The sequence below is a fragment of the Trachypithecus francoisi genome, unplaced genomic scaffold (genome assembly GCF_009764315.1).
Source record: "Trachypithecus francoisi isolate TF-2019V2 unplaced genomic scaffold, Tfra_2.0 Contig01579, whole genome shotgun sequence".
In the NCBI taxonomy this organism is placed as follows: Eukaryota; Metazoa; Chordata; class Mammalia; order Primates; family Cercopithecidae; genus Trachypithecus; species Trachypithecus francoisi.
This window is the reverse complement of record NW_022681442.1, coordinates 31,334,263-31,362,120: the sequence shown is the minus strand read 5'-3', so window position 1 is coordinate 31,362,120 and position 27,858 is coordinate 31,334,263. Positions and strand designations below refer to the sequence as shown.

Here is a 27,858-nt window from a genome sequence, read left to right as displayed (position 1 = left end):
TGCGTGCGGCCAAAGTCCGGTGCGGTCCCGGGTGAGCAGCGCGTGGCTGGTGGGCGGGGCAGAGCCATTGTTCGCAGGCGGACTGAGCCCCCAGCGCTCGGCCGGGAGGGAGGCGGGGCTTCCCGCGTCCCCGGAGCTCCCGATCCCGGGGTGGCGGCCTCGTCTCCCTGCCACGCGCCTGGGGGGACGGGAAGACGGGACGGAGTTGTGAGTAGTGGGCGTCCCCCGAGGCTTCCCCACTGTTTCCTGAGAAACTTCCCCAGTGCCCACCCAGCCGTTCGCCGTGTGCCCGCGGGCCGGTCCTGGGCTAGACTCCGCGCCCCAGCCCCAAACCGGGTCCCCAGTCCCTTCCAGAGAGAAAGCTCCTAACGCGGGGTGCCGGGCAGAGGCCCAGCGGCGGGTAGAAGAGAAGCTGAGAAGGAGAAAGGGAGGGGAGGGGGAGCGAGGAGCTGGCGGCAGAGGGAACAGCAGATTGCGCCGAGCCAATGGCAACTGCAGGATGAGGTGGCACCAAATTCCCTTCGGCCAATGACGAGCCGGAGTTTACAGAAGCTTATTAGCATTTCCCCAGGGGCAGGGGCAGGGGCAGGGGCCGGGTGGTGTGGTGTCGGTGTTGGCAGCATCCCGGCACCCTGCTGCGGTCGTTGCGAGCCTTGGCCTCTGTCTCCTCCCTCTCCCGCCCTCACCTCTATGCGGGGCCGCCCGCGCCAGTCAACTCCGCGCACTTTGCCCCTGCTTGGCAGCGGATAAAAGGGAGCTGAGGAAATACCGGACACGGTCACCCATTGCCAGCTCTAGCCTTTAAATTCCCGGCTCAGGGACCTCCACGCACCGCGGCTAGGGCCTAGACACCCAGCTAGCGTGCACGGCGCCGCGGCTCAGCGCGCACCGGCGGCCTTCGAAACCGCAGTCCTCCGGCGCCCCCCGAACTCCGCTCCGCGGCCTCAGCCCCTGGAAAGTGATCCCGGCATCCGAGAGCCAAGATGCCGGCCCATTTGCTGCAGGAGGATGTGAGTTTCCCAGCCTGGCCCCGTACTGCAGAGTCGCCGGCGCGGGCTGGGCTTCCAGGGGACGGGTTGGTGGCAGAAGAGAGGGGAGAGCTCCGCGGAGGACTTGGCCATGTTTTTCGAGTTGTGCTGCCTTCAGTGAGTTGGGAATGTGGATTGTAATTTGGGGACTTGAGTCTCCAACTTTTGTTTCTTAAGCTTTAAAGAAAAATCCGGTCCTGCTGGTGCTTTTATGAATTATGCGGGTTTTCCTTTGTGTTCGTGGGGATGTAAGTGCTTTGCTTCTCCTTCCTACTGCCGCCTCCCCGTAGGTTTCGCGCCCCTCATCCCCCGCCCCTAATGTGTCTGTACAGTTTCTGGGAACTTCTCACCGTTGCATCTCGGATACACCCTACCCTCAGTGAACTCCGGCGCTGGGGAAGGGTCTTTGCTGTCCACCCTTCCCCCAGCGTGATTAGAGAGCGGAGCGGCCCCAGCTGCCTCCACGTGTCTCTTCTCCTGACTCTCCTCTTCCTCCCGCTTCCAGATCTCTAGCTCCTATACCACCACCACCACCATCACAGCGCCTCCCTCCAGGGTCCTGCAGAATGGAAGAGATAAGTTAGAGACGACGCCCCTCTACTTGGAAGAAGACATTCGCCCTGATATCAAAGATGATATATATGACCCCTCCTACAAGGATAAGGAAGGCCCAAGCCCCAAGGTTGAATATGTCTGGAGAAACATCATCCTTATGTCTCTACTACACTTGGGAGCCCTGTATGGGATCATTTTGATTCCTACTTGCAAGTTGTACACCTGTCTTTGGGGTAAGCAGCCTCCCTGTCCTCCTGACCTAGTCCTCCAGTTACTCACTGCTCTTTTAATAAGGTGGGATCTTACATAGGACACCAGCCCCTCCCAGCCTCCCAGCTGGGGTTTTTCTCAGGCATTTTCTTTGGTTGCTTCAGGCCTAGTGGGCTGGGAAGAGCCTGGGGGTACTGAGATGCAGGAATGTCAATGCTGGGGGTTGAGAGCTCTGGGACCTTGTGCTTGTGGGCTTTGAGGTGTAGACCTGTGCTGGAGAGTCAGCTTTCCCTGAAAGAGCTTTTCTGTTTGAGTCATTTGCTTGGCTGCCTGTCCCACCCCTGCCAACCACAAAAGAATCAAAGCCCTCTACCTGGGAGGCATGGGAACATGGTACTAAACCATTGGCTTTCTAGGGTCTGTGTTGAGCAGTCATGGGCTAGCGCAACGGGAAACTACTCAGGGAGAGAGTTTATTGGAAAAGCAGGAACAGAGAGGTTATCCACGAAACTATTTTGACCTGACCCCTTGGCCAGACCAGACATCTTCGTTACAGAGGAAGATGAAGCTCCCGTGTAACCTGAGTCACAGAGATGTGTGTTGCTCTGTTACTCTACATTTCAGGGTGCTGCATATACCAGTCAACAAAATGCTCTTAGAATGAAATCAGGTTGAAGATATGTTTCATGTTCCATCCCTCATCCAGCCTGCTTCAGGCCCCCCTCTTGATGCCATGAAGTGCCAAGAATTCTGCACCTTCCAACACCAGCCCTACCCATTCCTCCTTGCCAGGGACATCGAGGCCAGGCCAGAAAAGAGCCTTGAGAAAAGAGAGCCTGGTCTTGAGGCTGCTGTAATGAGGGAGACAGTTCCCAGTTTGTCCCTGACCTGTCCTTAGCTCAGCTCTTTCAGGGACCCATTGGTATGGCCTGATGGCATGGTTCTGCCCCCTGGATACACACATGCGCTTTGCAGGTTTTTTCACCTCTGCCACTATGAGCCTAAGTTGGGAAGGGAGAGCAGGGAGCTCTGCAGAGGTAGAGCCCCTGCATTGCTACTCTCTAAGGGGTGGTGAGCCAGGACTTCTCCTCCAGAAAACAACTTGAGGTTTTTCAGAGCAGCCTCAGGTGTGGGATACTTTCTGACAGCTCACTCTTACTCTTGAAGGGTAATTATGTAGAAGAGCTGGGAGGCCAAGTTTTAGCTGTTTCCCTCAGGACCCCTCTTAGGTCTTCCGAAGATAGTGAGATCTGGTTCATTGAGCTTTGTTTCCAGAGATCCTCCAGGTGCTACAGTGAAATGCAACTGAGAAGAGCCCCTTTGTCAGAATGTCAGTTTTTCTAGGTACCACCGGTGGGCAACAGTACTTTTTTAGGATTGGGAAGGCAGCATTCCTTGGGTTACATATGTGTCACAGCTGTGACACAGACAGAACAGGCCAGGTGCAGATCCGTTCATCTGCATACCAGGAAGGGCTCTTGTATTTGTGAGGGGAGGGCAACATCTGTTGTTTGGCCCCTCTGAGGATCCAGCAGAACTTCAGTTGCAACATGAGGGATGAAGAGCAGGGATAGCATTCCCCAAAGAGTCAGTGGATGCCTCTCTCCACCCTTTCTCCCCAAGAGGATAGTCTTCACCAGTAGTTTTCTCACCTGCAAGCTCCTTCCAGCCTCAGCACTCCCTGTAGGTTTTCTGAAGCCCAGAGTTTGACCCAATTGCCTCTGCTCGGTTACCCTCAGTTGCTAGTGCAGGGAGCAGAATTCCATCCCAAAGTCAAGGCTGTGCCTGCTACATTTTTTTGGTGACCTGCCCATGGGTGTGTGCTGTGCCTTTGGGCAGAAAAATGTGGCTCACAGAGACTGGATGGTAAACTTACTGTACTGGGCCCTTTGGTGGATGGCTTAGCTGAAAGAATGACCATCTTGATAAGGGGATATCAGAACCCTGTCTTAAGAAACAAGGAGGATAAGCGGAGGAGGGTCAGAAGTCTCAACCTGGACATCTTCTCTTCCCACCTTCAGAATTTAGGAGCTTCACCTTCCTTGTTTTAATCCCTATGGACAATGTTAAATTAGCAACTGGTCGTGATTCCAGCATTTCTTATGACCGAGCAATTTTGAGAGCCTTAAATCTCGTTCATTTTGGAGTCTCCCAAAGGAGCCCTTAGGGTAGGACTAGGGAGAATGCCTCTGGCAACACTGAGAGCCAGAGGCAAAACCATTCAAGTCTCTTTCTTAAGGCCAGAGCAATGAGATGTTGCTTAACCATCAATTTGGATATTTTCTTCCCCTGGGGAGGAGAGAGGGAATAAATCTCCAACTGATTTAAGCCCTTCTGTTTGATAAACTTAGAGGTGTTTCTAGAAAAGGCACCAGAGTGCCTGAGTTCTTTCCCCAATTTGCCTGCTAATATAGGATCTTATATATGTTCTGAGTCAACTTGCCCCAGGGTCTTTTGCAGCAAGTAACAAGCCCAGAAGCTCCCTTGCTCATTAGAAAGGGCTTTGGCTCAACTGATGGTTTTCCCAGTAAGGTGCAGGTTAGATACTGTATCTGGGGAGATGTCAATCGCCACTTGGCTTGAGGGCAGATCACCTGGGGCCTCAATCCCCACTCTGAGGGAATGTGGAGAGAGCTCTTCTTAGGGCTGACTGGCTCTATGGCTCTCCTGGAGACCTTATAGGAGGAATAGGAGACAAGAAAGGAGGTAGGGTTGGGGGGAAAAGGAGGTTGTTTAGGAAACAGCTATCAATGGCTGCAAAAGAACAGGGGACAATTTGTTACAATGTGTGGTGTCTCCAACTGCAACTAAGTTCTGTGGCCACTGAGGCTCTATTGTTTCTAGCTGTTTCCCTAGGAATGAAACATTGTTAACATTCATTCCTAGGAATGAAACATTGTTAACAGTTTCTACCAAGGCCACAGCTTCTGCCTGCTAGAGCTATGGAACAGAGAAAGAGATGGGTACACCCAGCATCCCAAAATGCTGGGATGACAAAATGGTTCACACTGCACCTGGCCCTCTGCTGTTATTTTAATAGCACCCTTGCATATGGGTCCTGAGCTCTGCAGGAGTAGTTTGTGGCCCTTAAAACCTTAGTGAAGGCCTAGATAGAGGTGAAAGGAGATAGCTAGGCCCTGGGAGAATGCCTTTAAGATGAAGAATGAGTGGTAAGGGCACTATTCTCTCTCCTGCCTTCCCAGTTAGAGATTATATCTGGCACCTCTTGAGCATGCAGGTCTCCAGGAAGGTGAGGGAAGACAATGGTGGGGTGCTCCACTGACAGCTTGAAGAATATCCTACCATTGTTTAGAATGAGCATTGCCCGGTGAGAGTATGGGCTGACAGGGATGCAGCAAAGGCGAGACAGAGGAACTGTGCATGTATCTTGGGGGAGGTGGATGGTATAGCTGGAACGTGAAATCTCTGGTAAATCTTAAGATACTGTGCAAATTGGATTTATGCACAAATTGGATTAGGGCTAATTTTTCCCTGATACGTCCACACTGCCTGCTAGAATATTTAAATGCTTTTTTGTGCGAGTTGATAAATGGCCATGGTCTGAATCCCCTAAAAGTCCCCTACAACTAAGTGCTTCTCAAATTGGGCAGTGCCCAGATTGTACTGGCTGTTATTTTATTTTTTGAGATAAGGTCTTTCTCTGTTGATCAGGGCTTGAGTGCAGTGACGCTCACCGCAGCCTCGACCTCCTGGGCCCAAGAGATCTTCCCACCTCAACCTCTTGAGTAGATTATCTGTAGAGACAAGGTCTCCCTATGTTACCCAGGCTGGTCTCGAACTCCTGGGCTCAAGGGGATCTTCCTGCTTTGGCCTCCCAAAATGTTGGGATGACAACGTGGTTCACACTGCACCTGGCCCTCTGCTGTTATTTTAATAACACCCTTGCTTATGGGTCCTGGGCTCTACAGGAGTAGTTTGTGGCCCTTAAAACCTTAGAGAAGGCCTAGATAGAGGTGAAAGGAGATAGCTAGGCCCTGAGAGATTGCCTTTAAGATGAAGAATGAGTGGTAAGAGCACTTTTCTCTCTCCTGCCTTTCTGACTCCTTAGTTTCTGGGATTCCTTAGCTTATCTTTTTTTCCTGGGTTGAGAGGCTGTGGGGTAATGATATTTTTCAAGTGGTAAAATCTAAGGGACGTGGTTATCCCTAGAGTTCATGGTAAAGCCAATTCTTACTCAAAGCCTGAAGAAGACAGTTTCTGGCATCCAGAGAGTGTCGTTGGCGTCCTTTCCCAGATGGAACTCACACTGATTGGTGACTCCCCCCGCTGTCTTCTCCTGGCAGGGTTATTCTACTATGTTGTCAGTGCCCTGGGCATAACAGCAGGAGCTCATCGTCTGTGGAGCCACCGATCTTACAAAGCTCGGCTGCCCCTGCGGCTCTTTCTGATCGTTGCCAACACAATGGCATTCCAGGTAAGAAGCTGTCCCTGCTCAGCTGTTTGTCCTCCACCCTATCAATGGTCCGGGGACAGAAAGGAGGGATCAGCGCCAGAGAGGAGCCACACCTGGACAGCCATTTCACTTTCCTCTCTCCTGTGGTCACCTCAAGTGCCAGTTCAGTCCTTAAGTCCATGAAGAATGAAGAGACTTCTGAGCCTTGGAAAAGGGAACTGGAAAATAAATAGAAAATATTCTTGATGTGTAGGAATATTTTTGATCCTAAGGTCCCTCTGTTGTCACACATTCTGGCTGTTGTGGCTCTTCATCATAAGGGGCTTTGGCACATAAGCCAGAGACTGACCTTAGATTCCTGGGCAGACACTGGACAATAAATTCACTATTTAAGGTAAATATCTTAGGGAGGCAGAGCTGGGAGGCTCATTGGAGCCCAGGAGTTTGAAGCTGCAGTGAGCCATGATACCACCACTGCACTCCAGCCTGGGTGACAAGACCCCAACTTAAAAAAAAAAAAAAAATTTAAAAAGTGAATAACTTAGGACTCCACCACAGTGGGATTGAAGCTGATGTTCCCAGACTCATAAACTCTTATTTTCAGATAATGAGAGCAAACACTTTTATGTGCCTGGCACTATTGTAAGCATTTGATATAAAGTCCTCATAACAATCTTAGGAAGTAGATACTATTATCCCCATTTTACAGATGAGGAAACCAATTTACAGAGAGTAGACAGACCAACCCAACATTGTGGCCCTTTCTTGGGCTGCCATGGTGGCTAAGTAAAACATTGAGGTTTGTTGAGGCAAAAAGTTTAGAGCAGGCAGGGCACGGTGGCTCACGCCTGTAATCCCAGCACTTTGGGAGGCCGAGGCAGGCGGATCACGAGGTCAGGAGATCGAGACCATCCTGGCTAACATGGCGAAACCCTGTCTCTACTAAAAATACAAAAACTTAGCCGGGCGTGGTGGTGGGCACCTGTAGTCCCAGCTACTCGGGAGGCTGAGGCAGGAGAATGGTATGAACCTGGGAGGTGGAGCTTGTGGCGAGCTGAGATTGCACCTCTGCACTCCAGCCTGTGACAGAGCTAGACTCCGTCTCAAAAAAAAAAAAAAGAAAAAGTTTATAGCAAAGACGGGATGAAGGGAAATGGGGAAAGGGAAGGCATCCATTATAGTCATTAAGCTGTAGCAATGGGCAAATGATAGCATATGGCATGGGGCTTAGCTTGGAGCAAGAGGAAGAAAGGAAACCAGTTTAGTGGTGGCAATATCCCAAGAACTTACCACATTTGCATAATCATCTCTGCCATAGCAGCTTATACCTTGAGGGCTTCCATGGTTGTCCTGTGGAGCAAAGGGAACGAAGAGAGATATTGGTACATTCTTTAAGGGATGGAGAAAGTCATGAAGAAGCCCAGAGGTCGTTGAAAATGCAGTCATGATCATGAGTTGCCTGCCTGGCCTTGTTATTGGGTTCTATGAGCTCTTTTGCAAGGCATCAGAATGGTGCACCCTGCAACTTTATCTGCTGATTGGGACCCTAGGACACAAGACTGCCTGCCTCATGTTCTCCATGCCCAGGGATTAGGTACCTCATGGGGATCTTTTCCAACATTCCTTGCTTAAAGAATTGCAATGTTAGGTCAGGAGGTCGAGACCATCCTGGCTAACACAGTGAAACCCCGTCTCTACTAAAAATACAAAAAATTAGCCGGGTGAGGTGGCGGGCGCCTGTAGTCCTAGCTACTCGGGAGGCTGAGGCAGGAGAATGGTGTGAACCCGGGAGGCGGAGCTTGCAGTGAGCTGAGATCCGGCCACTGCACTCCAGCCTGGGCGACAGAGCGAGACTCCGTCTCAAAAAAAAAAAAAAAAAAAAAAAGAATTGCAATGTTCTCACTTGAAACTCTCTGAGCTCTGTATGATTTACCTCCGTTCCACCCACCATATAACTTTCCAGAAACAGCAGTCCCATTGCTGTGGTCCTGGGACTTTAAGTTGCTTTTTCTACATAAGCTTCAGTGACAAGTTGGGAGAAGAGGGGAGGCAACTCCATGACTCCTTTGGAGCCCAGATTCCTGGATATTTTGTGAGGCTGGGCTGAGCGCCTTGGGCTCTTGATACCTTTCCATTGGGAGTCTCCTAAGAGGGTGTCTATCCTCAAGCCTTACATTCCTCTTCTCTCTCTCCCCAGAATGATGTCTATGAATGGGCTCGTGACCACCGTGCCCACCACAAGTTTTCGGAAACACATGCGGATCCTCATAATTCCCGACGTGGCTTTTTCTTCTCTCACGTGGGTTGGCTGCTTGTGCGCAAACACCCAGCTGTCAAAGAGAAGGGCGCTACGCTAGACTTGTCTGACCTAGAAGCCGAGAAACTGGTGATGTTCCAGAGGAGGTGAGTGAAGCCCTGATGGAGGTGGGGATACGGCCCTGACATCTGGTCATTAGGGACCCCATTTTTTCTCCTAAGACTTATAAAATATAAGCTGAGAAATTTACTGCGTTTGCATATTCACAATCATAATTTAAAATCCCAGTTTTTAACATCCCACAGGCCCGTAGCCATAGACTATTGCTCCATTTCTTTCTCTCTGAGCTATCTTAATTAAACCCATTACATTCAACAGATGTGTATTGTCCTAGAACAGTCATAGATTCAAAGATGTTTATAGCCTACTTGCCTAGGTTGGTTGGTTGGTTTGTTTTTGTTTGTTTTTCCACAGAGTCTTTCTCTCTTGCCCAGGCTGGAGTGCAGTGGCACAATCTTGGCTCACTGCAGCCTTGACTTCCCAGGGTCAAGCAATCCTTCCACCTCAGCCTCCTGAGTATCTGGGACTACAGGCACACACCACCATGCCCGGCTAATTTTTTGTAAAGACAAGGTCTCCCTCAGTATATTGCCCAGGCCGGTAGCTTAGTTCTTACCTTCAAAAAGTTTGTAGCCTATCAGGGGGTGGAGAGATAAGCCAAGTATCCAGATAACCATGGTATAAGGCAGAATATTTTCTGTACTATGAGAGGTATAAAGGGGAGGGAGAGTGCTCAACGGGCAACACCAAGGAAGTGTTTACGAAATAAGTAGTGTTGGAATCCACCAACGGATAGAAATTTTTACAACTATGTGTGGGGAGAGACAGTGCAAACAGAAGAAACAGAATGAGCTAAAGCATGAAGCATGTTCTAGCAATCGAGTCCTTTTGCTTGAAGTATAGGGTGTGGGAAGAAGTAAGACTGGAGAGACTAATGCCATCCTTGTCGAGTTCTAAAAGCAGACTTAGGATTTAATTCAATAAGCAATAGGAAGGCATTACATCTTTTGAACTGTAATGTGGCATAGTTAGAGATGTGCTTTAGGAAGTCTGCTTTTAGAACAAGTGTAAGAAACCATTGAGCCAAAGTGAGAGGTAGGGACATAAGTTAGGAAATGAGGACCCCTGCTAGCGAAGCAGTGGCAGAAATGGAAAAAAGAGTTGGGTGCAGGGAATGTCAGTGATGTAAAAGTCAAAGACTTGACTGCTGAAGGAATGTAGGGGATCAGTGCCCTTGGAATGTCAGTGACCTGGTCTACATTGAGAATAAAGATTGAGAAAGGGCTTCCAGAGGGACAGATAGCTGCAGGTGATCAAGGACATTCAATGGGCCTCTGAGGGAAAAGAAGACCAAAGAACTAGGGGGTAGCTACCAGAAAATGGAGGCATGACACTAAACAGACTGAAAAAGAGTGCTGATGAAAAAGAGAAAGGAGCCCAAAGGCAGATGGGAAAACCAGCCAAGGATGGAGAGACATCTGTTCATTAGTTTGTAATTTGGACCTTACCTGTTTTACCAACGTGGTATTATGCTCAAGTAAAAATCAGCGATGGCTGGGCGTGGTGACTCATGCCTGTAATCCCAGCACTTTGGGAGGTTGAGGCAGGAGGACTGCTTGAAAGTTCAGGCATTAGAGACCAGCCTGGGAAACACAGTGAGCCCCCATCTCTACAAAAAAATTAAAAACTAAATGGGCATGATGGTTCATGCCTGTGGTCCCAGCTACTCAGGAGGCTGAGGTGGGAGGATCTCTTGAGCCCAGGAGTTAAGACTGCGGTGAACTATGGTCATGCCACTGCACTCCAGCCTTGGCAACAGTGTGAGACCCTGTCAAAAACAAACAAACAAACAAACAAAAGTAAAACAATGAACTTAGAGTCAGACAAGCAAATTCAACACGGAAGAAAGAGACAGCCCATCCCAATTTGTGTAGAAGATCCATGTAGGTGTGGAGTGCCCCTCCATTGACCTGGTGTCTGGTCTGTCACTGTAGATACTACAAACCTGGCTTGCTGCTGATGTGCTTCATCCTGCCCACGCTTGTGCCCTGGTGTTTCTGGGGTGAAACTTTTCAACACAGCTTGTTTGTTGCCACTTTCTTGCGATATGCTGTAGTGCTTAATGTCACCTGGCTGGTGAACAGTGCTGCCCACCTCTTCGGATATCGTCCTTATGACAAGAACATCAGCCCCCGGGAGAATATCCTGGTTTCACTTGGAGCTGTGGGTAAGTCAGCTGTCCAAGCAAGGCTACATCCAGTGGTCTGCTGATTAGGGGATTAGGCTAGGAGCCAGAAAAACTAGATAAACCTGTTTTTGATGGCTACTTTGTATCTCCGTTTGTCCACTATAAAACTAGGGGGCAGTATACTGGAAAACCCTTTTGAGAGTCAGGCAACATGTTTTATGTAAAAATGAAAGGATAAGAAAGAAAACACAAAAAAACACTGATCTTGATTCCAGGTTCTAAAACAATTTCCAAATGCCATGTATGCTCCAGGCGCGGCAGCTCACGCCTGTAATCCCAGCACTTTGGGAGGCCGAGGCGGGCAGGTCACCTGAGGTCAGGAGTTTGAGATCAGTCTGGCCAACATGGTGAAACCCTGTTTCTACTAAAAACCCAACCAAACAAACAAAAAAACAGAAACCAAATGCCATGCACGATGAGCACCTTGGAGTTTTCCTTTCTTTTATCAACTCTGGGCCAGACTGCAGTCTTGCTTGAGGCAAGGAATGCATAAATAGAACAATGGGGTCATTTGAGTGGCCAGTAAGCCTGGTGTTTTATGAACTTCAAGTACGCCACACAAAGTATTTTTTATCTTACCCACTCTACTCAGATATGCCTTGCTTTAAGTGTGTGCCATGCCTTACTGTTTGGTGATGCCATTATGAAGAGCATCAAAATAACTGCTGGTGGCCCTTTACTACCACCTACCATCTTGTCTCCTCTCATCCTCTGTTTTTCTCTCTTCTATTCTGGGCTAGGAACATCCCTTCCCCTAACATGCCTTCAGGAATCTTCCAGTAAAGCAGTGTGATCACAAGTTCCTGCTCAATTCTCTAACATTGATCTTTTCCTTTCTTTTCTAATGAGATGGGGTCTCACCATGGTGCCCAGGCTGGTCTTGAACTCTGGGCTCAAGTGATCCTCCTGCCTCAGCCTCCCAGCGTATCTACATTTTTTTCTCTGTCCCTCTTTCTAACTGAATATAGACTTTGACCAAGGCCCTGGATGAGTTTTCCTTAAATAGATCTGGTGACCTCTTCTCTCCAGTAATTGGTGCTATTGATCATTCAATAATATCTAGACAACCACACTACTCCACACATTTATGCAGGTCATTGCCTAACACTCATTTTCTTTTTCTCTTTAAAATCTTCCTTTATATCCTCAAAACCATCTTTATTATCTTTTAAATGGTTGTTGTTGAGACAGAATCTCACTCTGTTGCCCAGGTTTCAGTGCAGTGGTGTGATCACGGCTCACTGCAGCTATGACCTCCTGGGCTCAAGCGATCCTCTGGGCTCAGCCTCCCAAGTAACTGGTACTACAGGTGCATGCCACCATGCTTGGCTAATTTTTCTATTTTTTGTAGAGACAGGGTTTTGTCATGTTGTACAGGCTAGTCTCAAACTCCTGAGCTGAGGTGATCTGTCTGCCTTGGCCTCCCAAAGTGCTGGAATTATAATAGGCGTGAGCCATTGTGCCTGGCCTACTATTTTTTTTTTTTATTTATTTTTATTTTTTGAGACGGAGTCTCGCTCTGTCACCCAGGCTGGAGTACAGTGACGCGATCTCGGCTCATTGCAAGCTCCGCCTCCCGGGTTCACGCCATTCTCCTGCCTCAGCCTCCCGAGTAGCTGGGACTACAGGCGCCCACCACCTCGCCCGGCTAGTTTTTTGTATTTTTTAGTAGAGACGGGTTTCACCGTGTTAGCCAGGATGGTCTTGATCTCCTGACCTCGTGATCTCTCCGTCTCGGCCTCCCAAAGTGCTGGGATTACAGGCTTGAGCCACCGCGCCCGGCCAGCCTACTATCTTTATTAAAAGGATTTATTTGTCTAGGCATGGTGGCTCACACCTGTAATCCCAGCCTAAGTGGGTGGATCACTTGAGGTCAGGACTTAGAGATCAGCCAGGCCAATATGGTGAACCTCTGTCTCTACTGAAAAAAAAAAAAAAGAAAGAAAGTAAAAAAGGAAAGTATAAAAAAGTTAGCCAGGCATGGTGGCACGTGCCTGTAGTCCCAGCTACTCAGGAGGCTGAGGCAGAAGAATTGCTTGAACCCAGGAGGCGGAGGTTGCAGTGAGCCGAGATTGTGCCACTGCACTCCAGCCTTGGTGACAGAGTGAGACTCCATCTCAAAAATATATGATAAAAATAAAAGCTTTTTTTTCTCTCTCTCTCTTTTTAACTTTCACGTATCTCCTTTCAGACACTTTCTTGCCATTATGCCTATTCTTACTTTAACCATGATTAAAATAAATCACATACACTGTATAAATCTGAGATTATCACAGGAATGGAGTTTCTGGCTTGAGATGTGTTCCCTATTGCAAATGGATCTCTAATGATCTTCCCCGCCTCCAGCCTCTGGGTGGCCATCAGTTCAAAGTGGCTGCCAATATCTGACCTGTGTTTGTTATCATTCACCCCTCCTTGCCTGCTGCTTGCCTCCCTTATCACCTCACCCTTTGTTCTCCTCCAGCTCTGTTTCCTGCCACCCTAATCTTTTTGTTTCTTGAATTACCTCCCCGACTGTCACATGCTCATCTTCTCTGCCAAATTAACCTTCTCCCTTGAGCCTTTCTTGGGCTGTCTCTTGCTGCCCCAGTTGCAGAGTCCTGTCTTCTTTCTACCCGTTGACGCTCTTCCTCTTTTTTTTTTTCTCCCTCTCTGTGTGCATCTGATTCCATTCTGATAACTAAAGGCCTGGCTAGTGCTTACACAGAGCCCAGCTGCAAAACCATTAATGGACATTAATAATCCTCAGTACCTTTATTCCTGGCATTCTACCCCCGTCCTCCCCACTTCACACTGCAGATCATCAGGTGTCACAGAGGGAGGACATACCTTGAAATGCCCTAGATGACGTCATTTACTTTGCAGGACTTCTTGCCTTGCTTCTGATTAATGTCATGACTGGTCTGTCTGAGGGTATTTTTATCTACAAAGAGCCAAATATTAGCTCTTAGTAGCTATCCTTTACCCATGCCTGATTAGGGTCAGTATTATTTTTGGCTGTGGTTCAGAAAGAAGAGTCCTGCCAAGAGTTGGCAAACTCTCTATCTGTTGAGTTTCCAAGCTTTACACGTTAGATAAATTCCCCTGAATCCAGAATTTGTTTGTTTTCCTCCCTCCAGCAAAGTGAAATGCTCATCCCAAGAGTCCTCAAAATCTCAGAGGTTAGAGGGTATCTAAGCATTTCCATTTTTCTTCCCTCAGAGAGCTTCTGTTTTATCGGCATCTCCCCCACACCAGGGTCAAAGCTCAAAAAAGTTGGAGCACCCCTGGCAACTGCAGTGACTGAGGACATTCCAGCCTCTGGGCTGGCCTTTCTTCTGATCTTTGGCTGTAGGGTCCACTCTGTAGGAACCTCCCACCCCTAGAGGTAGTTCCAGTGTGGTGGGGAAAGGTGTGCTTCTTTACTCATTTTTTTTTTTTTTTTTTGGTACAGAGTCTCACTCAGTCGCGCAGGCTGGAGTGCAGTGGCGCAATCTCGGCTCACTGCAAGCTCCGCCTCCCGGGTTCACACCACTCTCCTGCCTCAGCCTCAGGAGTAGCTGGAACTAAAGATGCCCGCCACCACATCCGGCTAATTTTTTGTATTTTTTTTAGTAGAAACGGGGTTTCACCATGTTAGCCAGGATGGTCTCGATCTCCTGACCTCGTGATCCGCCCGCCTTGGCCTCCCAAAGTGCTGGGATTACAGGCGTGAGCCACCGCGCCCGGCTTTACTCATTTTTTTAAGAGTCATAGCCAGAGTGCTTCATTCTGCAAGCACGTGCACATACTATACACAGAGCCTTGAGGGCAGGGCCAAGAATGAATTTGGAATTTTCCAATCTGATATCCATTCCCAAAAGTAGGAGCTTCTCTCTAGTCATTTTATCCTCTGAGAAACTCAGTTCTCTTCCCACAAGGCTCCCAGACAGCCATGGGTGACCAGGGTCTCCAATCACTCCTTAAGATGCCTTTGACTGGCCAGGTGCAGTGACTCATGACTATAATCCTAGTAGTTTGGGTGGTCAAGGTGGGAGGGTTGCTTGCAACATGGCAAGACCCCATCTCTACAAAAAAAGTAAAATAATAAAAGTAAAGATGCTTCTGAGGGGATCTATTTGGTTCATATTAAAAGAGACTGAATTCATCCATTCATTCAACAATAGTGAGTTTCTCCCAGGTATGAGGTACCCTGCTAGCTAACTGATATGCACAAATCAAGAAGACCTCAGTGCACCGTCACTCCATGACTTCTCTTCCTGCTTTTGTTTCAGGTGAGGGCTTCCACAACTACCACCACTCCTTTCCCTATGACTACTCTGCCAGTGAGTACCGCTGGCACATCAACTTCACCACATTCTTCATTGATTGCATGGCCGCCCTTGGTCTGGCCTATGACCGGAAGAAAGTCTCCAAGGCCGCCGTCTTGGCCAGGATTAAAAGAACCGGAGACGGAAGCTACAAGAGTGGCTGAGTTTGGGGTCCCTCTGGTTCTTTTTCAAAAGCCAGCCAGGCAGAGGTTTTAATGTCTGTTTATTAACTACTGAATAATGCTACCAGGATGCTAAAGATGATGATGTTAACCCATTCCAGTCCAGTATTTTAAAACACAAAAGTATTGAAAGTCAACAACTCTGCCTTTATGATGCTAAGCTGATATTATTTCTTCTTTTATCCTCTCTCTCTTCTAGGCCCATTGTCCTCCTTTTCACTTTGTTGCTATCGCCCTCCTTTCTCTTACTGCCTCCCAGGCAAGCAGCTGGTCAGTGTTTGTTCAGTGTCCAGCTTCCAAAGCCTAGACAACCTTTCTGTAGCCTAAAACGAATGGTCTTTTCTCCAGATAACTCTCTTTCCTTGAGCTGTTGTGAGCTTTGAAGTAGGTGGCTTGAGCTAGAGATAAAACAGAATCTTCTGGGCAGTCCTCTGTTAATTATCTTCAGCCCAGGCTTTTGCTAGATGGAATGGAAAAGCAACTTCACTTGACACAAAGCTTCTAAAGCAGGTAAATTGTCAGGGGAGAGAGTCAGCATGTATGAATGTAAGGATGAGGGAAGCGAAGCAAGAGGAACCTCTTGCCATAATCACACATGCAGCTGCCTACTTAGTGAGGACTTCAAGCCCCGCCACACAGCGTGCTTCCTTTCTCTCCTGGCTCAGGGTAAGAAGTGGCTGTGGTGTTTGGCAATGCTAATTCAATGTCACAACATATAGTTTAGGCTGAGGATAAAGAAGAGACGTTTTAAGTTTGTAGTAAAAGTGGTCCCTGCTGGGAAAGGGTTTTCTTTTCTTTTTTTTTTTTTTTTTTCTTTAATAACAAGATTTCTTAGTTCATGTGTCAAGAAGTCTTGAAGTTGGGTGTTCCCAGAATTGGTAAACACAGCAGCTCATAGAATTTTGAGGATTCCATGAGCTGCTCATCACAGTTCTTTCCTCTTTCTGCTCTGCCATCTTCAGGATATTGGTTGCTCCCCTCATAGTAGTAAGATGGCTGGCATTTCCAAACCTCCAAAAAAGGGAAGGATTTTAGGAGGTAGAGTCGGGTCAAACATAATATATATACACATATGTACATTGGTTAGAACATTAAACTATTAGAGTATTTCCCTCCCAAAGAGGGATGTTTGAAAAACCTCTGAAGGAGAGGAGGAATTAGTTGGGTTGCCAATTTCCTCTTCACTACTGGACATGAGATGGAGAGGTTGAGGGACAGGATCTATAGGCAGCTTCTAAGAGCGAACTTCACATAGGAAGGGATCTGAGAACACGTTGCCAGGGGCTTGAGAAGGTTACTGAGTGAGTTATTGGGAGTCTTAATAAAATAAGCTAGATATTAGATCCATTCATCAATTAGTTCCAGTTTCTCCTTGAAATGAGTAAAAACTAGAAGACTTCTTCCCACAGTGTTGTGCCCCTTCACTCTTTTTTTTATTTTTATTTTTTTTGGCTCTGTTAACATCTAGCCAATAGAACTGCCTGGGGGGCAGGGTTAGGAATCTCTTCACTACCCTGATTCTTGATTCCTGGGTCTACCCTTCTGTCCGTTTTCTTTTCTTTTACCAGATCTTTCTCTTCCCTGAACGTTTTCTTCTTTCCCTGGACAGGCAGCCTCCTTTGTGTGCATTCAGAGGCAGTGATGACTTGCTGTCCAGGCAGCTCCCTCCTGTAGACAGAATGCTCAGGGTCACTGAACCACTGCTTCTTTTTTGAAAATAGAGCTAGCTGCCACTTTCACATGGCCTTTGGAGTGTCTCCACCTACACCCCTGTGTTCTCCTGCCACACTGATGGCTCAAGGCAAGGCTGGCAAACCCTCCCAGAAACATCTCTGGCCCAGAGAGCCTCTCTCTCCCTCTATCACAAGGCACAGCCAAGCCAAGTGCTCATGTTGAGCCAGTGGGCCAGCCACAGAGCAAAAGAGCGTTTATTTTCAGTCCCCTCTGTCTGGATCAGAACCAGAGAGCATGCTGAATGCCCCCTGCTTGCTCGGTAAGGGTGCCCCACCTGAGTCGGTGCTCTCAGCTGGCAGTGCAATGCTTGTAAAAGTAGGAGGAAACAGTTCTCACTGGGAAGAAGCAAGGGCAAGAACCCAAGTGCCTCACCTCGAAAGGAGGTCCTGTTCCCTGGAGTCAGGGTGAACTGCAAAGCTTTGGCTGAGACCTGGGATTTGAGATACCACAAACCCTGCTGAACAGAGTGTCTGTTCAGCAAACTAACCAGCATTCCCTACAGCCTAGGGCAGACAATAGTATAGAAGTCTGGAAAAACAAAAACAGAACATCAGTGTTTTGAGAACTTTGGACCACTCCTGTCCCTGTAACTCAGTCATCAAAGCAGAAGCCTGGCTTTGCTCTATTAAGATTGGAAATGTACACTACCAAACACTCAGTCCACTGTTGAACCCCAGTGCTGGAAGGGATGACGGCCTTTCTTCCTGTGTTAATTACATAGAGGCTATAGGGGTTAGCCTGGACTAAAGGCATCCATGTCTTTTGAGCTATTCACTTCAGTAGAAAAGAATCTAAGGGAAGATCACTGTAGTTTAGTTCTGCTGACCTGTGCGCCTACCCCTTGGAAATGTCTGCTGGTATTTCTAATTCCACAGGTCATCAGATGCCTGCTTGATAATATATGAACAATAAAAACAACTTTCACTTCTTCCTATTGTAATCGTGTGCCATGGATCTGATCTGTACCATGACCCTACATAAGGCTAGATGGCACCTCAGGCTGAGGGCCCCAATGTATATGTGGGTGTGGGTGTGGGTGTGGGTGGGGGTGTGTCTGCTGAGTAAGGAACACTATTTTCAAGATTCTAAAGCTCAGTTCAAGTGACACATTAATGATAAACTCAGATCTGATCAAGAGTCTGGATTTCTAACAGTCCTTGCTTTGGGGGTGTGCTGACAACTTAACCCGGGTGCCTTACATCTTTTCTAATCACAGTGTTGCATATGAGCCTGCCCTCACTCCCTGTGCGGAATCCCTTTGCACCTGAGAGCCTACTGAAGTGACTGGTAGAAAAAGGGGCCTGAGTGGAGGATTATCAGTATTGCGATTTGCAGGATTCCCTTCTGGGCTTTATTCTGGAAACTTTTGTTAGGGCTGCTTTTCTTAAGTGCCCACATTTGATGGAGGGTGGAAGTAATTTGAATGTATTTGATTTATAATTTTATTTTATTTTTTGTTTTTGTTTTAGGTTAAAAGATGGTTGTAGCATTTAAAATGGAAAATTTTCTCCTTGGTTTGCTAGTATCTTAAGTGTATTCTCTGTAAGCGTAGTTCAAATGGGTCATCATGAAAGGTTAAAAAAGCAAGGTGGCCCTGTTTGCTGGTGGTTAAGGCCAGGGCCTTTCCTACCACTGTGCCACTGACTTGCTATGTGACCCTGGGCAAGTCACTGAACTATAATGTGCCTCAGTTTTCCTTCTGCTAAAATGGGGATAATAATACTGACCTACCTCAAAGGGCAGTTTTGAGGCATGACTAATGCTTTTTATAAAGCATTTTGGGATCCTTCGGCACAGGAATTCTCAAGACCTGAGTGGTTTTTATAATAGCAATGTCCACCATGAACTTGATATGTCCATGTGTCCCAGATGCTGTCGTTAGTCTATATGGTTCTCCAAGAGATTGAATGGCTCCATTGGAGAAGTGGTGGATAACTAGCCAGAAAAAAATTGAGAATGCATAAACAACTCATTGCCATGGAAACATACAGAGGATACCTTTGACTGGGTGGGATTTTTCCCTTTTTATGTGGGATAGTAGTTACTTGTGACAAGAATAATTTTGGAATAATTTCTATTAATATCAACTCTGAAGCTAATTGTACTAATCTGAGATTGTGTTTGTTCATAATAAAAGTGAAGTGAATCTGATTGCACTGGGTCTGGGAGTTTTTTTTGGCTGTGATTCAAAGTCTTGGGATTTATCTCTGGCTCATATCTATGTCTGTACCTTTAAGAGTATAAAAGAAGTAGAAGTTACAATGGTTGACTCATACTCCAGTAACCTGGCCTGCTGTCCTAAAGGTAACTTTAGGTTAAACTCTGGGAAGCAGGAAGCCAGGAGTCTGCGGCCATTAAATCAAACACATTAACACCAGCTGGCAACTTGGCCCTGGGGAAGTGCCAGGGTTCTCAGGTGTGTCACGTGGTCAGTCACATAGACCTAAGATAAAGATACTGGGAGAGGAAGAGACCAGCAAGAGAAGCACTCCCTGGGAAAGCAGTTTTTGGCTCTTGTTGCCCAGGCTGGAGTGCAATGACATGATCTGGGCTCACTGCAGACTCTACCTCTTAGATTCAAGCATTCTCCTGACTCAGCCTTCCAAGTAGCTGGGATTACAGGCACATGTCACCATGCCCAGCTAATTTTGTATTTTTAGTAGAGACAGGGTTTCACCATGTTGGTCAGGCTGGTCTCGAACTCCTGACCTCAGGTGATCCACCTGCCTTGGCCTCCCAAAGTGCTGGGATTACAGTTGTGCACCACTGCGCCCAGCTGAAAGCAGTTCTTTACCTTCCAACCCCGGCTGGGCAGTACAGCTCTTTCCTGTTTCTGAAATGTAGTCACCTCTAGGGAATAAAATGGCTTCTTGAGAATGCTGATATGCACAGCAGCAGGAAGAAAGGAAAACCAGTCCAAGGGAAGGCTTGTATGTTCCTGAAGCAGAGGACTTCAGGCTCACAGGTGCACAAAGTGGAAACGGTTTTGGTTTTTGGTTTTTCCTTTTAGCTTTTAATACTTTTATTGGCCGGGCGCGGTGGCTCAAGCCTGTAATCCCAGCACTTTGGGAGGCCGAGACGGGCGGATCACAAGGTCAGGAGATCAAGACCATCCTGGCTAATACGGTGAAACCCCGTCTCTACTAAAGAATACAAAAAACTAGCCGGGCGACGAGATGGGCGCCTGTAGTCCCAGCTACTTGGGAGGCGGAGGCAGGAGAATGGCGTGAACCTGGGAGGCGGAGCTTGCAGTGAGCTGAGATCCGGCCACCGCACTCCAGCCTGGGCGACAGAGTCAGACTCCGTCTCAAAAAAAAAAAAAAAAAACTTTTATTAATTTATTATTTATTTTTTGAGACGGAGTCTCGCTCTGTCTCCCAGGTTGGAGTGTAGTGGTGTGATCTCGGCTCACTGCAACCTCCGCCTCCCAGGTTCAAGCAATTCTCCTGCCTCAGCCTCCCATGTAGCTGGGACTACAGGTGCTGGCCACCATGCATGGCTAATTTTTGTATTTTTATTAAAGACAGGGTTTCACCATGTTTGTCAGGCTGGTCTCGAACTCCTAACCTCAGGTGATCCGCCCGCCTCAGCCTCCCAAAGTGCTGGGATTACAGGCGTGAGCCACCGCGCCCGGCTAGCTTTTAATACTTTTAAAATTATTTTTCTTGAGACAGGGTCTTGCTCTGTTGCCCAGGTTGGAGTGCAGTGGTGTAATCGTAGCTCACTGTAGCCTCAAACTCCTGGGCACAAGTGATCCTTCTGTCTCAGCCTCCCCAGTAACTGAGACTACAGGCGTGTATCACCACGCCTGGCTAATTTTTTTTTTAAGTTTTATTTTTGAAGAGGCAGGTCTCACTATGTTGGTCAGGGTGGTCTCAAACTCCTGGGCTCAAGCCATCCAAAGTGCTGGAATTACAGGCGTGAGCCACCACACCCAGCCTAGCTTTTACTATATTTTATCTGATAATCCTCTTATGGAAAAAAGAAGGACAGACTCTTACAGTTTGAAGAATCTCCATATTCCATCAGGAGCCACCTTGAGCAATACCTGGGTTTTTAAGAGCTCCTCAGAGCCAGTTCTCCAGCTCACCTTGCTTTCTAATCTAAGGTTGCCTTCACCTTGGACAAGAAGCACGAGTCTCTCTGAGTAATTCAGAGTATGCAAACTCAAAAGTCTATGTACATGGAGGCCTTGCTAGACCTTAATGGTGACATTTTCATCAATATCTGGTTTTCTACCATGAGTCCTTTTCCCTCTTTATTTTTCTTAACATGTTCAAGTCAGAATATTTTTTCAGCCATTCTGTAACTGCACGGTTTCTTCCAAGTCTCTATTTTGTTTCCTATTAACTGGGATCCAATATATTTATTTATTTATTTATTTATTTGGAGTCTCCCTCTGTCACCCAGCCTGGAGTGCAGTGGTGCGATCTCACCTCACTGCAAACTTTGCCTCCCGTGTTCAAGCAAGTCTTGTGCCTCAGCCTCCCAAGTAGCTGGGATTACAGGTGCCCACCACCACACCCAGCTAATTTTTGTATTTTTAGTAGAGACAGAGTTTCGCCATGTTGGCCAGGCTGGTCTGGAACTCCTGACCTCAGGTGATCCACCCACCTCAGCCTCCCAAAGTGCTGGAATTATAGGCGTGAGCCACTGCACCCAGCCTCAATTTATACAATTTATCCTCACTGTTCTCTTTGCTGCTTTCTGAACCCTGATTTTGATATGTTTCACGTGGAAAGGTATAAGGACGTTAAGGTTCTGTTTAGGAATCAAGATTAACCATGGGGCAAAAGGACAAAAAAATAGATTAAGATAATAATGGAGAAGAGCATAGAAATGAAATTCCCAATGCCCAGATGGCCACCAGATGTTTCACGTTTCCCTAGAAGAACCACGATAGTTTCTAAAGATGTCTACCAGGATAGAAAAGGAAGAGGTGTCTAGATTGGAAAGGAAGAACTATCTCTATTTGCAGATGACACGACTTTGTATACAGAAAATCCTAAAGAATACACATGTATACACATATTAAAGCTAATAAATGAGCTCAGCAAGGTTGCAGGATATATTAATATCAATATGCAAAAACCAAGTGTATTTCTAAACTAGCAATGAATAATTTGAAAATGAAATTAAAGAATTCCACTTGTAACAACACCAAAAAGAATAAAACAAATAGGAATACATTTAACAAAAAAAGTACATAAGTGTGGTACTCTGAAAACTACAAAATGCTGTTGAAAGAAATTAAAGAAGACCTGCTAAATAAATAAAAAGAAATCCCATGTTCATGGATTCAAAGACAATATTGTTAAGATGTTCATACTCCCCAAATTCATCTACAGATTCAAGGCAATCCTTATCAAATTCCAGCTCCTTTTTTTTTTATTTTTAGAGAAATTGACAAGCTGATGTTAGAGACTGGGGGAGGGTTGCCAATGCACATGGGTTCTGTGGGGAGTAACGAAAATGTTCTAAAGTTAGATTTTGGTAAGGGTTGCATGTTTCTGCAAATATACTAAAAATGTCAGAATCATACACTAGAAGAGTAATTTTATGGTATATAAATTATATCTTGATAAAAAATTGTATGAGAACAAAGCCCTCTATTTTAATGTTTTACCACTAGTTGTAGCTGACCCAAATATATTAAGGAAGCACTGATTAAAATAAATTTTTTGATTAAAAGAAGTGCTCCATATTCTGTCTTTCTCTCTTTTTTTTTTTTTTTTTGAGATGGAGTCTCACTCTGTTGCCCAGGCTGGAGTGCAGTGGCACATTCTCTGCTCACTGCAACCTCTGCCTCCCGGGTTCAAGCGAGTCTCCTGCCTCAGCCTCCCAAGTAGCTGAGATTACAGGCACCTGCTTGGCTAATTTTTGTATTTTTAGTAGAGATGGGGGTTTCACCATGTTGGCCAGGGTGGTCTCGAGCTCCTGACCTCAAGTGATCTGCCCACCTGGGCCTCCCAAAGTGCTGGGATTACAGGCGTGAGACACCACCCCCAGTCTATGTTCTCTTAATTATGCAGTGATGTGGTCTCTAGTCTCAAACTTCAAGGGGACAAAGACTAGCCACATGAAAAAAGGCAAGCTGCTATAAACCAGAGTATAATATGACAATTTGGCTGTACCAAGTTACTTGGAAAAATCCAGATACCATGTTCTACATTTAGTTAAAGGGGTTTAGGCAATGGCATAAACACAGACTTAACTTCCTTTTGAGTGGGAAATTAAAGTTCTGAGTCCATCAGACTTGTGGATACAATCATAATAACAATAACAATATTTACTAGAGCTGGGCACTGCACTGAATTCCTGGCTGTGTGTTATCGCACTGCATCAGAAACGGGTGTTATTATTACCTGGATTTTACTGATGAAGTAACTGAGTTCACTTGGAGAAAAAGCTGTGAGAAAATGTGTAATGGTGCTATAATCTGGTTCAGGACCTATGGTCTTAACTACTGGCTCTACTGAGTGTGGAGTAGATGACAAACTAAATATGTCGTAATCTGTCATATGTCCAATTGTATGCCTGGCAATATTCAGTTATACTCAGAGGCAAAGCCTGGTGATGTGGCCCTCCTCCCTAGGTGGCAGTGGCAGGGAGCTTAACTTTTGCACAAACAGCAGATGCATCCACTGTTCCAGAAGAACCCAACTCACTCCACCTCCTGACCCATCTTAACATTCAGTCACACTTGGGTTTTAAGCTTTCCTCTCAAATCATAGATATGTACCCAACATTTCCTGTCTACTTTTCCCAAACCACACTTCACCCTCCTATAAGGTTTTGAGCTCCTCAAAGCATCTTCCTCTTTCAGAAATGTCTCCCTGCCCCTAAACAGCACTGGAAACAACAGAATGAGCTCAGGTCTTACTCTAAATTCTGTCACTGCTACAAACTGTGTGAAATGTCACAGGGAGTAGGAGTCATGTTTTGTGACCTATAGTTAACTTTCTGTGCAGCAGGCAAAGCGCCGATTCTTGTACACTGACTTTGGAACAAATGCCACAGGCCCTAATTGCAGACTCCAAGGAGCTGAGATTCCATACTGGGGTTGCTGGAGGCAAGAAGCCTTCCCACTTTCAGGACCCAGACCTGCCCTTCCCCCACCCAGCCCCGCCCAGCCAGCTACACCCTGGCCACAGAGCGCTCACAAAGGCTTAGTGTGTGTATGCCCGGTTGACTCACAGTGGTTCTGGGCCCAGGCGAGGACCTTCTCAGAGGGGCCAAAGGGGCCCTCTCTCTCCTGGCCATTTTCCATGGGGAGCACTCAGTAACCAGGACCACGCCAGACTTCAAAAAACAGAAAGGAAAGTGGAAGTGAAAGGCAGCAGAGGACTCAGAATTGCTGTTTCTTATTTCTTTCTTAGAGAATTATAGACAGCAGGAAGGACTCACCTTTTAGTCTGTCAGTTTGTTTGAGAGAGAGACAAAGAGATACATTTTAATTGAGAGACAATTCACATAACATAAAACTAACCACTTTATTTATTGAGGTGGCGGTCTCACTATATTGCCCAGGGTGGTCTCAAACTCCTGGGCTCAAGTGATCCTCCTCACTTGGCCTCCCAAAGTGCTGGGATTACAGGCGTGAGCCACTACGCCCAGCTAAACTAACTATTTTATTTCATTTCATTTCATTTCATTTATTTATTTTGAGACAGAGTTTTGCTCTTGTCGCCCAGGCTGGAGTGCAATGGGATGATCTCGGATCACTGCAACCTTCGCCTCCCGGGTTCAAACGATTCTCCTGCCTCAGCCTCCTGAGTAGCTGGGATTACAGGCACCTGCCACCATGCCCAGCTCTTTTTTTTTTTTTTTTTTTTTAAGTAGAGACGGGGTTTCACCATGTTGGCCAGGCTGGTCTCAAACTCCTGACCTCAGGTGATCCACCTGCCCCAGCCTCCCAAAGTGCTGGGATTACAGGTGTGAGCCACCATGCCAGGCAGAACTAACCATTTTAAATTGACCAGCTCTGTGGCACTTAGGGCATTCACAATATTGTGCAAACACTACCTTTGGTTCTAAAACATTTTCACCCCAAAAGAAAACTCGAACCCATTCAACAGTGATTCCCCATCTTCCCACCCACACTTGGCCCCTGGTGACCATCAGTCTGCTTTCTGTCTCTATGGATTTGCCAATTCAGGATATTTCATATATATGGAATCGTACAATATGTGACCTTCTGTGTCTGGCTTCCTTCTCTTGGCATAATCTTGCAACGTTTATCCCCAAGGAGCCTATATCAGTACTTCATTCCTGTTTATTACCTATTCATATTCCATTGTATGAATATATCACAGTTGGTTTACGGATTTATCAATTGATGAACACTGGAGTTGCTTCCACCTTTTGGTTATTGTGAATAGCACTGCCATGAACATTTGGGTGCAAATAAGAGTACCCGTTTATAATTTATTAGGGTTCATATCTAGGAGTGGGGTTGCTGGGTCACATGCTAATTTTATATTTAACTTTTTGTGGCACCATCAAACTGTTTCCCCAGTGGTTGCACCATTTTACATTTTCTCCAGCAATGTATGAGTCACCCTCTTCTTAACGTGTACCCATTTGTCCCTTTCCTCTTCCCTACTTTTTAGAAAGCCAGTTCCCCACAGACTTCTCTTTTCCCCGGAGTAGAGGGTGGGAGAAGTTGCATCGCTAGTAGAAAGACTATTCCAAGCCTCCATTCTTACCTTTATCCGCAAATAGAATACGGTGACCAGGAGGAGGCGAGGACAGGCTGCCACCTCCCTGTGGTCACTAAGGTACACCCACTACAGCCGTTAACACGACTCCATAAACCTACCCTCCTAGCGACCTCCAACGCCTCGGTCCTCACCCAGAACATCACATTAAACTTTTAAACAGTCAAAGCTGAGCGCAGATAGGAAGGGGCTCGGTGTGGAAGGTGCCAGCTCTGGCTCAGCCCTGCAGGTGACTGTTTAACTCTCAGCCCAAGCTTAAGATCTCCGAAGACACCCATTGCCTCGTCCTGCCCAGTCCCCTCCGCTAAAGGGCCGGCTTGCCTGGGCCTGGCTGGCAGCTGACATGAATGGAGAGGAAGGGCCTCCCTCTCCACCCACTCTCGCCGGGGTTACTGCCGGTCACAGACCCGGGCCTTCAAGAGCTATTTACATTTACAACAGCCCACCAGCGCCTGACCACGCCGGAGCCAATCAGCGGCCCCCAAGCTTGTCTGATTCTGTCTGCTCCAATCAGGAGGCGCGGTCCTTGCAGGCTCTTGCTCCTGTGAATCACAGGTCGGCGGGAGCCTTTTTTCCTTTTTTTTTTTTCCCCGGGGAGTCGGCCTTGGGGCTCTGCTCTCCTACCTCAGTCTGCCCTACCCTGGAATGGGGAAAATGCGGACATGCCACTCAGTCCGGCCGCGAACAGTGCTCCAGAACTCAGAGAGTTTTCCAGACGGGTGGAGATCGCGTTTCCTACCCGCCGAGGTCCCATCGCTTCCCTGCTGGGAAGACAAATGAGGCACTTTAGCCGTCTTCATGGCCAGCCCCTCCCTCATAACCCGAGATTCCTTGTGGGCTCTTAGTCCATAGCTGCCTTTGAGGTGGTGTAGACCTTGCTAACCAGGACGGCCCAGTAGGCAGAGCTCATTTTTATTCCTGTCTGCAATCGTGCAAAAACGCCTCTCATGGAAGAGGCAGAGCGCCAGGAGTCAGCAAAACACACTAAAGATTGGGCAGTCACTGGGGAGAACGTGAGTAAAAGCACAGGAACAACAAAGCATTCAGGAACGTTCGAGGCTGACGCAACCGGCGCAGGAAGGTGGTGTGTGGTGGGAGAGTGGGAGGGGACAGTGGAAAGTTTAGACTTGCTTCTGTAAGTGATAAGCAGTCATCAGATATTTTCAAGCAGAAGAGGAAAATAATCTGTTTCGCAAAGTTAACTCTCAAGGCAACAAGGCAAAGTAGCGGGGGCTGGGAACTGGGAGAAGTTGGGAGGCTATTGTCACCACTCCGGTGAGGAGTCATGGGACCTCACAAGCTGGGATAGTCACGGTGGGAATGGAAAGGGCACAAGCTGAGAGGCATTTGGGAGGAGAATCAATAGCACTTTATTGACTGGATGTGTGAGATGAGTGAGGGAAGCAATCAGAAGAGGACTTTGAGGTTTCCAGCCTGAGTGGTTGGGAGGACAGCACTTCCCCTACCTGAAATAGGTAGCAAAAATGAGAAAGAGAGAAGCAGAGAGATTTTGCAAAGGGAATAGGAGTTCAGTTGTTGACATGTGGAGTTTGAATTGCAAGAAGTATATCCCTGTGGATATAATACCCAGTAGACATTTGGGAATTAGGATCTGGTGTCGAGAAGAAAAGTAGAGATGAGATCCAAAGGGTTTATAGTGGAGCTGGAGAGAAACTGATGACCTAAAGAGAAATTATAGAATAAGAAGATTCGGGCAGGGCACAGTGGCTCATGCCTGTAATCCCAGCATTTTGGGAGACCAAGGTAAGAGGATTGCTTGAGCCCAGGAGTTCGAGACCAGCCTGGGCATACTGACTCTACAAAAAAATGCAAAAATTAGCGGGGTGTGGTGACATGTGCCTGTAATCCCAGCTACGTGGGAGGCTGAGGTGGGAGGATCACCTGAGCCTGGGGAGGTCTAGGCTGCAGTGAGCCGCGATAGCACCACTGCACTCCAGCCTGGGCAACAGAGCAAGAGCAAAACCCTGTCTCAAAAGAAAAAACAAAGAAGATTCAAGTACAGAATCTTGGGAAGGTAGAAAGAGGACACAGAGGCCAGGTGTGGTGGCTCATGCCTGTAATCCCAGCACTTTGGAGGCCGAGGTGGGTTGATCACCTGAGGTCAGGAGTTCAAGACCAGCCTAGTCAACATGGTGAAACT

The 27,858-nt window shown here is 47.2% G+C and overlaps 1 protein-coding gene, 1 long non-coding RNA gene and 1 pseudogene across 4 annotated transcripts; 2 read left to right on the top strand and 1 right to left on the bottom strand.

Moving 5' to 3' along the window:
* On the top strand, nucleotides 1-19,128 carry SCD (stearoyl-CoA desaturase). Of its 2 annotated transcripts, none has more exons than XM_033185736.1 (6): nucleotides 1-1,010; nucleotides 1,534-1,816; nucleotides 6,098-6,228; nucleotides 8,405-8,610; nucleotides 10,519-10,751; nucleotides 15,026-19,128. In XM_033185736.1, exons 1-6 carry the CDS (start codon nucleotides 984-986, stop codon nucleotides 15,223-15,225), a joined length of 1,080 nt encoding a protein of 359 aa, XP_033041627.1. In that variant the 5' UTR covers nucleotides 1-983; the 3' UTR covers nucleotides 15,226-19,128. The 2 variants fall into 2 exon arrangements, with proteins under 2 accessions (XP_033041627.1, XP_033041620.1); XM_033185729.1 differs by having other exon boundaries at nucleotides 1-1,145.
* LOC117068511 lies at nucleotides 6,222-26,758 on the bottom strand. Its single transcript, XR_004431158.1, has 4 exons — nucleotides 25,799-26,758; nucleotides 24,175-24,279; nucleotides 7,498-7,557; nucleotides 6,222-6,425 (listed from the first exon to the last, which is right to left on the bottom strand). It is a non-coding gene; the product is annotated as an uncharacterized LOC117068511 (long non-coding RNA).
* On the top strand, nucleotides 16,885-19,128 carry LOC117068509 (annotated as a pseudogene). Its single transcript, XR_004431156.1, has one exon. The product of XR_004431156.1 is annotated as an uncharacterized LOC117068509 (transcript).
* Nucleotides 26,759-27,858: the final 1,100 nt, after the last annotated feature.